The following is an 11,529-nucleotide window of genomic DNA, read 5'->3' on the forward strand; positions in this document are numbered from 1 at the left end:
GCCACAATTCAAAATGTACCAATACTTAAAATGTATGGTTTGCACTGTCGTTTAGAAACTCAGAGCTGTAAGGAAAAAAACAACAGGAAGTGCCAGGTATTTTTGCTGGCTGTGATGTACCTGCAAAAAAGCACTGGAAATACACTGTCAACATGCCCTGCATGGTCAAAAGACATTGTCTCTTGAAAGTAAACCTGACAAGTCATAAAAACTGCATGAGTGCACCTTCTGGTGCATGCAAGTACCTGTGCTAGTCTGTAAATTAATCCCTAAATCAAAGTGAAGTTCAATGGATCCTAAACCCAGGCTATACATTGGCCCTCGACCCTCTCCTAGTTGAGACTAATCCACACCCTCTCCTAACACAAAAGCCCATTTAACTGTCAAATGCCAGTCTCAAATCCCCAATGATGCTTTTCAATTTGACAGGAGGTTCACAAAGGCAGGACAAAGCAGTGTGATAGGGCTTAACATACAGTAAATCCAAAGGCAATATTTGTGATTTTTTTTATTGTGCGGTCTTATTAGGGAGATCTCCTTTAAAAGGAGGTGAACTATGGGGTTAGGGATTTTCCCCATAGTTCTCCTAAGGGTCACGGGGGAACACAAACTAGTGTTCTCCCGTGACCCAAAGCTCAGTATACCGCGAGCTACAGCTTGTGGTATACTGAGACGCCGCAGCCGGAACGGATTCCGACAATTCTGTCTGGATCCACCCATCTGGGGGGATTGACAGCTGGCTCTGCCTATCCCCCGTCCGTTTCGCCAGTCAGCGCTGGAGGATCGGACAGGGGAGCGGGGGAATCCCTGCAGGAAGCTGTGAGTGACAGTCACGGCTCTCTGCAGGGATAGATCGAGAAGTGAGCGAGAGACAGTATGTGTTCGCTCACTTCCCGATCTACTGAGCCGACCTGTGACAGTTTCATTGTCACAGGTCATAATCAGATTATGTGTGAAAATCACTCACCTCATAATTCTCCTTTAACTTACTGTCCTTCAGACTCAACAGGGACATGCCATAGGAATAAGTGTCCCCACTGGAAGATTTTCCTTCCATTTCTATTCTGGTGGCAACCCAAAATTTAGGTGATCCGGACAATAGGAAAGAGTGATTCTCCCGATCAGGGAGATAGACAGAAAAACATAAAACGACAGTGGTTCGAACACCTTACTAAACTATCCAAATTTTTTTTTTTTAAACTGCCTTTAGTTGGTGGAATTAAAATGTAAAAAACAAAAAACACACACGCTTAAGGTAAGTGTGCCCTAATGCACAAGAATGTTGTGGTTTTCCTTCAGCTTTCATATTAACATTCAGGGAAGTAAGAAGAGAAGGAGGTCGTTTGTGGATGTGCGTCGCAGACTTCGGGAGAAGGGGATCCAATATGGCATGTTTTATCCGAGTAAACTACGTGTCCAGCATTCAGGCAAGGTTCACTTTTTTGATACCCCCGGCCCAGGCGGGAGACTGGCTGGATGTATTGGGATAAGAGGGATCCGCGTTAATTGGTTTACTTTCCTGGCCTGGACTCATCAGGACTGCCCTGCTTTGGGACTGTCATGGGATCTCACCTTACTGTCGGGCAGGAGTTAGTTTTGGGGCGACCAAGGACTCGGGTGGACTCTGTCTGTACCATCTTCTGCTGTTCTCGTCGAGGCCCGAAGGCTGCCCCACGTTCTTATTTTTCGCGGATGGCTTAGTCTCCATCAGGAGGCGGTGGATACTACATCTCACCCGGAACAGGCTGTTTTTTTAGTTTAGCCCTTTATTTTTTCATTTTGGGGATTTTTATCCCAACACTGGGACACCTTTACCTGGAGGTGCTCTGACAATTGGTTGGGGGTTTGGGTCTAAGCTTCTAGTGGGTTAAGGTTGTTTTGTTTACTAGCAAGCAAGGGAGTTCTCAATGTGGGTTCTGGGGTTGTCTGGGGTTGATCGTATTGATATTTTGTCATGGAATGTGAGGGGTCTCAATGATAAATTCAAACGTGCTATGATTTTGAATTACCTGAAGCAACAGCGCCCACACATTATTCTTTTGCAGGAAACACACCTCACGGGTAGCAAGATTTTGACATTAAGACGCCCATGGCTGCATAAAACATACCATGCTCCTTATTCAGTATATGCAAGGGGGGTGTCGATCCTAGTTAGTAGGTCCCTACCCTGTTCGGTTACCCATACCATCATTGATCCCGGGGGCAGGTATCTTGTTTTAATACTCAATGTGAATGCGAAGCAATTTGCTATTGTTAATATGTATGTTCCGCCCCCTTTTCAGGTGCAGATCCTCTACACCGTCTTCCAGAAGTTGGTGGCCTTCCTTCATTTGCCTGTCTTAATAGCGGGTGACTTTAATAACATACTGGACCCCTCTCTGGACTCCTCCAATACGGCCAGAGCTGCGGGATTGGAATTGCTATCCTGGGCGGATGCGGCCGGCTTGGAGGAGATTTGAAGATGGAAGAATCCAGGACAGCGGGCGTACTCTCATCTCTCTCACACTCATGGCTCTTCGGCCCGTATAAATATGGCCTTTGGCAACAGGGATCTGCTTAATCTGGTTGTCGGGGCTACCTATCTACCTGTGGGATTATCAGACCATGTCCCCCTATCGATTTCCTTGTTGCTCCCTGGTCCGAGGGGTTCTGGGTGTTGGAGGCTGTCACCGAGTTGGCTCAGCGTGGAAGCGGTTTCGGCCCATATTGTCCCCGCTATGGATGTGTTCTGGGAGGTAAATGAGGGTACAGCATCCCCTAGTGTGGTGTGGGATGCCTTTAAAGCTAATGTGAGGGGGGAATATGTTTCGGCTATTAAGGCCTCTCGGGTGGAGTTTAACGCTACATTGGAGGGTGGAGTCTGGGTGTGCGGTGGCTTTCGCGGATTCCCCGGGGGAGTCTTCTCTGGAGGCGCTGAGAGTGGCACGCAGAGCCCTCCATTTACACCATGTGGAGATGACCAGATGCTCCCTGCGGGAACTCCGTGAATCACTCTTTGAACGAGGTGACAAAAATTCTAGACTTTTGGCCCTCCTAGTGGCGGATCAGAGAACTCAAACATCTATTCCTTGTATTATGGGGGAGGGGGGTGATCGGGTTACGGAGCCTCGGGACATACTAGAGGAGTTTCAAAAGTACTACCAACATTTATATTCTACGATCCCAACGTATGATTCGGAGCGCCTGGAGGGACTCCTGGGGGGCTTATCCTTGCCGGCTTTGGGTGTGGTGGACAGTGGAAGTATGGATGCAGATGTGTCGGTTTCTGAGATACTGGCGGCCATTGCTTCATTCCCTAATGGGAAATCCCCAGGGCCGGATGGCCTGCCTGGGGAATGGTATAAATTGTACGCGGAGCAACTGGCCCCCAGGCTCCGGGACCTATATGCATCTGCCCTAGAGACTGGTGGACTCCCGGACTCGTTTCGGGATGCACATGTGGTGCTGCTCCCTAAACCCGGCAAGGACCCTATCTTGTGTTCCTCTTACAGACCCATTGCCCTTCTCAATATGGATCTCAAAATTCTGACCAAGGTACTGGCAACCAGATTGTCCAAGGTAATAGGCTCACTGGTTAACATTGACCAGACAGGGTTCATGCCGGGCAAGTCCACGGGCACCAATCTGCGACGGGTTTTTACCCATACTCATCTATCGCAGGGGGTGGAGAGTACCAGAGCGTTGGTGTCACTGGACATAGCCAAGGCATTTGACTCGGTGAATTGGGGATTTATGGCCCGAGTACTCCGATCTATGGGTTTTGGACCACGTTTTAGACAATGGATAGATATACTGTACAATAGACCCAGGGCAGCTTTGAAAATCGGACATGCTCTCTCCGCACCTTTTGCAGTGGAGCGGGGCACACGTCAGGGTTGTCCATTATCCCCAGCCTTATTCGCTCTGGTGATGGAACCCCTGGCGGTGGCCCTCAGATCCTCCCCGAACATAGCGGGTATCCAGTTAGGGGGGGTGGAGGAGCGCCTGGCACTGTACGCAGATGACCTCATCCTGTTTCTTTCTGATGCTGGGCCATCCCTGCGTGCAGTGTTGGAGGTGCTGGTGGAGTTCGCTGTGTTCTCGGGGTTGCGGGTGAACTGGTCAAAGTCACATATTCTACCATTGAGTCCTCTGACTAAGCTGCAGGCGAACCCTGATCTCCCTCTCCAGTGGGTGGACAAACTTACCTACTTAGGGGTTACAATTACTGCGGGGGTGGGGGATTACCATAAACTGAATGTACTCCCTCTGCTACCGAATAGTAAACGCAGGCTGGAGGCGTGGATGCACCTACTGCTGACTCTTATAGGGCGCACTAATCTCATCAAGATGAAGGTACTCCCTGTTCTGCTGTACTTCCTCCGTAATGCTCCCACACGGGTACCTAACGCCTTTTTTAAACAGATGTATGGACTCTTTCCACCTTTGTTTGGAATTCCAAGACTCCACGGGTGAAGCTCAGCCTTCTCCAGGAACCTTGGACTCAGGGAGGCTTTGCATTACCTAATCTCAAGAAATACTACCTGGCGGGGCAGATGGTGGTAGCCCACAGATGGCTCACTGCGGACGATGGTGATGCGGCTGTGGTAACAGAGGCAGCGTTAATGGGGTCGTATGCGGCTCTTACGGGATTGGTGTATAGGGGAGTGGGGGCGCCATATCCCCTGACGGCCCCTATGGAGGCAACTCTTAGGGCTTGGGACGAAGTATGTAAAATCCTGTACCCAGACGGTGCGAAATTATCGCCACACGCTCCCCTGTGGAACAACCCGAGACTGAGGCATTTTAAGGCTATCCCTGACTTTCACATTTGGCCAATGAGAGGAGATAAGACATTGGGGGATCTGACTTTGGCCGGTTCACTTGCCTCCTTTGCAGAACTACAAGGGAAATTTAAACTTCCAAATAGCTACCTATTACGATATTTCCAGTAACGACATGCATTCCAGGCGCAGATGGAGGGGCCTTATTGTTCCCTTACGGTTTCGCCTCTGGAATTCATGCTCAGACGGGAGGGTATACAGAAACCTTTATCACTGGTGTACCAGGCCCTGTCAGCCACGGAGGGTGTCCATAGGCTCCCTTGCAAACCAAAATGGGTAATGGACGTGCCGGATCTCTCCGACGACGAATGGGAGGAGGTGTGGGATTACCCCTTCTCTCACCTGGTTTCATCAGGGATAGGCTTATACAATTTAAAATCCTGCATAGAGTTTACTATACGCCTGCAAGACTTGCAAGGATCTATCGTGATCCCACAATCTCGTGTTGGCGTTGTTTGGCACAACCAGCTGATTTTCGTCACATTTTTTGGGACTGTCCGGGGATTACGGGGTACTGGAAACTAGTAACCGACTTCATTTCGCAGGTTATAGCACTTCCTGTTCCGCAAACAATATCAGTGTGCTTGATGGGGCTTACTGAACAGGTTGCCCCTACTACTGCCTTGCGCACAATGACTGGAATACTATTGTTCTCAGCTAGGAAACTAGTGGTCCTCCACTGGAAGAGGAAAGATCCTCCCACTCTGGCGGAATGGAGGGGTGTTGTCGATTCCTCCCTACATCTGTACAAGGCGGTCTACCTCAATAGGGGATGCCCTGGGAAGTTTGACAGGATTTGGGGTGGTTGGATTGCTTTGGCCTAATTACGAGCAAGTGACGGAGCTGAGCCACCTTGAGTACGGTTAGGATGATATAGGCAGCTGCCCCTATACCCCATCACCTTGTAGTTCACACTTCACTATCCGGTCTCGCCACTGGGAGGATATAATTACAGGAGACTGTTGACCCAGTGTGTTTATACAGGCACTCAGCCCCCCAGTTGTGGGGAGTTGGGGGCCAGGGGATACACCATTTTTGTGTCACTAAGGCATTCTGAGATATTTGGTTCTGGTGGTACACTCGGTCCTGGGGCATGACCTGGCACAAGTTTTGTGGGGGGGGGGGGACATTCAGAGAAGTACTACTGCCTAAGATCCAAGCCTCCACAAAAACAAAAGGCATCAATCTGACGTAAAACATACATACTGTATATGCAGGCACTATAAGGCATTACAGCACTGATGTTCATTTGAATACATTTTAAAGAAAGTCAGGTTGAAATGTTTGCCTTGATATCATCTTCCTATATAGCAGTAATCAACTAGAAAAGGAAGGGCTAACAATAACAGCCAATCAGGCACTGGTGCATGTACAACGTATGTGTGCCAACAGGGAACATGCTGATAAGAGTAGGCAGCTGACCTTTGTCTCAATATATCACCTTTATTTTCTGTGTTCTATTGCTTAACATACATGCTATACCTTATTGTAAAATGAACAGTCCAAACAAAATTCTAATTGAAAATTTTAAAAACAAAAAACAAAAAAAAACAAAAAAAAAAAAAGTCACCTGGATTTGGCTGCAGGTATTCAATTGTCTTGACCAGGACATCAGCCACAGCTTTAGTGGTAACCTCCACTTTCTAGAAACATAAATGATTATGGATAGGCTTTCAAATGAATAGGAGCATGCAACAAATTTACTTCCAGAAGAAAGTTTACTGGCATTATGCAAAAATAGGATGTATTCACCATAAAACCCTTTTCTACAGTAGTGTACTGTAGAAAACAGTGTACGGTTCTATAAAGTTGACCAAAATGAAAGGTCTGCTAGTAACCCCATTAAAATAATGCATTCCATGTTAAAAGGGAAAAAAACCCAAGAAAAAAGTTTTTTAAAAAATATACATGCCTCACACTCCAGCTTCCTTCTGAGGTTCAGGACAGGATGATTTGGACCTGAGCTCATCCCTACTCTGAACATTAAGCTAAACTGAGCTTGTATGGTTATGCAAGTAGAAAAGCCACAAAAAGGGGTTTTACAACTTTTAATTTGTGTCCATACCTCCTAGGGCAAGATTTTACCCATACATTGAAGTGAACCCGTTCCCAGATTAAGCACAATAAAGTATTTACATAATTTAAACAAGCAGTATAAGCACTTTATGTATGTTGACCGCACTCAGATAAGTGGATTATTGAGGTGGGGGGGGGGGGGGGAATGCAAGAGTGGGCAACTCTGGCCCTCCAGCTATTGTGGAACTACAAGTCCCATGAGGCATTGCAAGACTTGACATGATGGATTTGTAGTTAAAGCACAGCTGGAGTTGCCGACTCCTGGTCTAATTTGTCAAATATTTACCAGTACCACTTCACTTGTGTAAGTATAAAATAAGCACTTTTAAAGTATGTGCAGGTTTGGAAATACTCTCAATGTGTTTTTCAGCAATGTCCCAAATTGTTTGCTTTCATAGGATTCAGTATTTGTTCTTAGCTTGTAAATGCTAGTGTGAAGAACACTAGATTCAGAAAGCATGTAGGAAGCTTTAGGGCTCATTTGCACCAAAAACCATAACTTTTTTTTTTTGGAGGAAGTTAAATCACTCCTACTATTTGAAGAAATGCAAAGCATTTACATGTGTTGTAAACAAAATGCAGCGTAAAGTTGTGTCAGTATACAGCTTATTTATGCTCAGGCATTACACAATGTATGTCAGATTTATTTCTGGAGTGCGGCTCTTGGATTTAGAGGAAGTTCTAACTGTTGGAGTATCCAGACATTATGGAAGCCAGGATCAGCCTATCCTTGTAGGTTGATTGTTCATTTAAGGTAAAGTGCAGCAAACTTTTGCGTCCAAACTAAATTCTGGATAATATAATTTTATTTTTCAGATGAGGTAAAGCCTGCAGCTCCAGAAGAAAATATTTTCCTGTGTCAGGCCTTGCACCATTTCTTCCCTCACTCTGCTTTCCTGCAGTCATGTCGCCTTACTTTAAATGGGACACTAATACCAGACAACTGTAATACTCAACATAACATCACTGAGATGGATAAACTGACGTTAATGATCGAAGAATGCGACCTGCCAGAAGTATGTTTCAGGAAATCCGGCAAGCGAAAGAGACTGCCACAGAAAAAGAAAGCTAGCTTACCATTGACAAGGACAAGAGCCTCTACCCGCGAGGCCAACCACTATGACAACAGAGTAATGTTAAATAGTGGTACAGAAACAGAAGATGATTCACAACATTTCAAACCAGACGCTTTGGGTTCACAGTCGCCCACATTTTAATGGTCTATTTTAACACATTTTCCTCTACTGTCCTTAGGGAGAACCTATTAGGTTGGATGTAGGGGAGCTGCCTTTGACTTGTTTCTCAAGGTGTACTCTACAGGCTGGTCATTCCTAAAGAAAAACACCAGAATTTTTTTTTAATTTATATTAACCCTTGCAGTGGGACTAACCCCGTACTACAAGGGTTAAGCACTCATTTGTGTCTAGGTGCTAAAATAACCAAGTTATACTCACCCAAAGCTTCTAGCTGGCCAGATGTCACAGCGCCCCCTCTCGTCATCTCCTCCACTGCAGCATTGTAATCTTCCTCAGCGTCCTCACATCTATACACTGTGTATGGACATGATGAGTTATGGGACCTTAGACTGCTACAGAGGAGGGGGGAGAGAGGCTTGAAGGACTGGTCTAAAAACAAAGAACAAGCCGGCTTCACGCATCAGATGAGTACAACTTTTTTTATAACCTAGAAAAAAGAGCAGTTAACCCTTAGAGTGTGGGAGTAGCCCCACTGCGAGGGTTAACAAAAACATTTCCTGGAATTCTTCTTTAAACTTGTTTACCACTCACACAAAGCAAGGACGTGTATATCACGTTTCCTGCCAAGTGATGTGCGTGTTTCAGTGATTCGCTATACAGTAAAACGTTAATATGTGCATTTAAGGTTTAAAGTAGTCCATTCATTTTGAATAGGCTCACAACATGCCTTATTGCACAAAAAACACAACTGTGCTATTCTTGACAATGCAGAGCAACAAAAAAAAAAAAAATTAGTTCACTATATTTGCGATCCTTTTTTTTCCCCCTTTCTTTCTTACTGTAGATGTGCGTTGGGTGCCATACAGAATGAATGGCAACACGCATTGCTGTCACACACATTAATGCAGGGGCATGTGTTATCAAAATGCAAAAGATGTTAATCCAGCCTAAAGAAGATAGCCCTGGAACAAACAAAAAAATATGAGAGAGAGAAAAAAGTACAGTATAAGATATTCTGTAAAAAAAAATAAGTCAAGGCAACTGGACTTGCTGTATTTTTCTTGAAGACGTTTCACTGGTCATCCAACTTTCTTAAGTCAGAATGACTTGTACAAGAATAAATATGTCCCAGAGAGTTTTTGTACAAATCATTTTGAATTGAAAAAACTGATTGGATGTCCAGTGAAACGTGAAGAAAAATACAGCAAGTCCAGTTGCCTTGACCTATTTCTTACAGATATACCATGACCTGGATGAATGAGAACCTTCCCAGATATAGGATATAGAGCTCAGCTAGGGTCAATATGGTAATGTTTTATTAGGATATTTGGAACACTGCTCCTAACAAAGGAGAGGTTTGTCAAACTTTCCCCTTGTATGTATTTTTTTAGTTCTCTGATGTATAAGAAAATAAGTGAGATATTTATTTTTGGTGAAATAAAATGAGGTAGATCTTTTGTCAGTGTCCTTTCCTAAATATCAGTTCTTCATTACAGCAAAGTAGTGCATAAACTTGCAATAAAGAGCCAGAAGCCTATGGCAAATCATTTTATTAACAAAACACAAACTTGGAGTTTCAGATATTGCAAATCTTAGGGTCTTTGAGAAATGCTGGGTCCTTGTATGTGATGGGCATAAAACCTGTAAGAGAAGAGACATTAACATCCAATACTTAGATTAGCTTGGAGTATAAAAAACAAAACAAACACAGGCAATTTTACCCATAATATGTGCTCTTTTAATGGCTTTTGCAACAGCTTTTTGTTTTCTACCACACAACCCTGCAAAGAAAACAGAAAGACATATAAATCACAACACTACAGGCCGGTTCACACTATATGCAGTCCGTTTATTTTGACTGCTGCAATCAAAATACATCACAATGCTTTCTTGTGCCTAATTCACACCATTGCAGTCAGTTCAACTGGTTGTCCTATTTTACCTGCATCAAAACGTGGTGCAAACGCATTAAAAAAAATGACTCAGATTTGAATGTCATCATCCAGGACTTCCTGGTTGGAGTTTGGAGAGAAATAGCAGAGATGGAAGGTGTGGATGCTGATGAATTTATCCGATATGTGCAGGACTGTCCCCTGCTGTACGACAGCAAACATCCCCAATATAAAAACAAATCGCCAGAAGATGGCCAAGTGGAGGGAGATTGCAGAAAAGTTGAACCCTGATTTTGGTGCGATGAACAGGGTACAGAAACAGCAATATGGCGAGTCCACTTTTGCTCAAACATATAAAGAAAGCATGACTGAGCTCCCAAATAAACAAAACAAGCGTAAGAAATGCTCTGAAAGGAAAAGGAAGTGACCTACATGCCTAATTAGCATTTTCTAGTGCAGAACAGTAACGCATCAAAACGGATCGCAGTGCAACTGCGCAGACGCACGCAGTTGTGATGCAGTTTCTGGTGTGAACTAAGCCTAAGGAAGCATACTTGCCAGCAGTAAAGACACTTAGATCCTATGACACTTATGCTATCTCTTCTCAGTTTTATACTGTAGTATTGCTCAATATCTCTGTGCTTAAAGCTTATGTAAAGTCACTTCCTATAAATCATACCAGACTATTTAAAAAAAACAACAACTTTCCTATGCGTTACAGAAAGTTTCTTTTCTAAAGCTCTTTGTTGTTCCAGTAAATAGAACCTTTAATCCATGGTCACATGGTGAATAGGCTCACCTTCCCAGCTTTTTCTAATAGATCGTGGCAGTGGCATGAATTTCAGGGCTATTCACTAAAGGGTAGAGGTACACCGAAAATGAAAATTTTAAAAACAAAAAACAAAAAAAAACAAAAAAAAAAAAAGTCACCTGGATTTGGCTGCAGGTATTCAATTGTCTTGACCAGGACATCAGCCACAGCTTTAGTGGTAACCTCCACTTTCTAGAAACATAAATGATTATGGATAGGCTTTCAAATGAATAGGAGCATGCAACAAATTTACTTCCAGAAGAAAGTTTACTGGCATTATGCAAAAATAGGATGTATTCACCATAAAACCCTTTTCTACAGTAGTGTACTGTAGAAAACAGTGTACGGTTCTATAAAGTTGACCAAAATGAAAGGTCTGCTAGTAACCCCATTAAAATAATGCATTCCATGTTAAAAGGGAAAAAAACCCAAGAAAAAAGTTTTTTAAAAAATATACATGCCTCACACTCCAGCTTCCTTCTGAGGTTCAGGACAGGATGATTTGGACCTGAGCTCATCCCTACTCTGAACATTAAGCTAAACTGAGCTTGTATGGTTATGCAAGTAGAAAAGCCACAAAAAGGGGTTTTACAACTTTTAATTTGTGTCCATACCTCCTAGGGCAAGATTTTACCCATACATTGAAGTGAACCCGTTCCCAGATTAAGCACAATAAAGTATTTACATAATTTAAACAAGCAGTATAAGCACTTTATGTATGTTGACCGCAC

At 44.0% G+C, this 11,529-nt stretch overlaps 1 protein-coding gene across 1 annotated transcript in view; it reads right to left on the bottom strand.

Annotated features, from left to right (window-relative positions):
* The window catches only part of LOC108802991 (endophilin-A2-like), a gene marked incomplete at its 5' end in the record, with an annotated part of 53,323 nt that overhangs the window by 37,384 nt on the left and 4,410 nt on the right, over positions 1–11,529 (bottom strand). Inside the window, one exon of the mRNA XM_018574841.1 lies at positions 10,918–10,990. Within this exon, the coding sequence (XP_018430343.1) occupies positions 10,918–10,990 (73 nt within the window). The remainder of the gene's footprint in view (positions 1–10,917; positions 10,991–11,529) is intronic.

Source organism: Nanorana parkeri, unplaced genomic scaffold (genome assembly GCF_000935625.1).
Source record: "Nanorana parkeri isolate BGI_ZX_2015 unplaced genomic scaffold, ASM93562v1 scaffold3271, whole genome shotgun sequence".
Classification (NCBI taxonomy): domain Eukaryota; kingdom Metazoa; phylum Chordata; class Amphibia; order Anura; family Dicroglossidae; genus Nanorana; species Nanorana parkeri.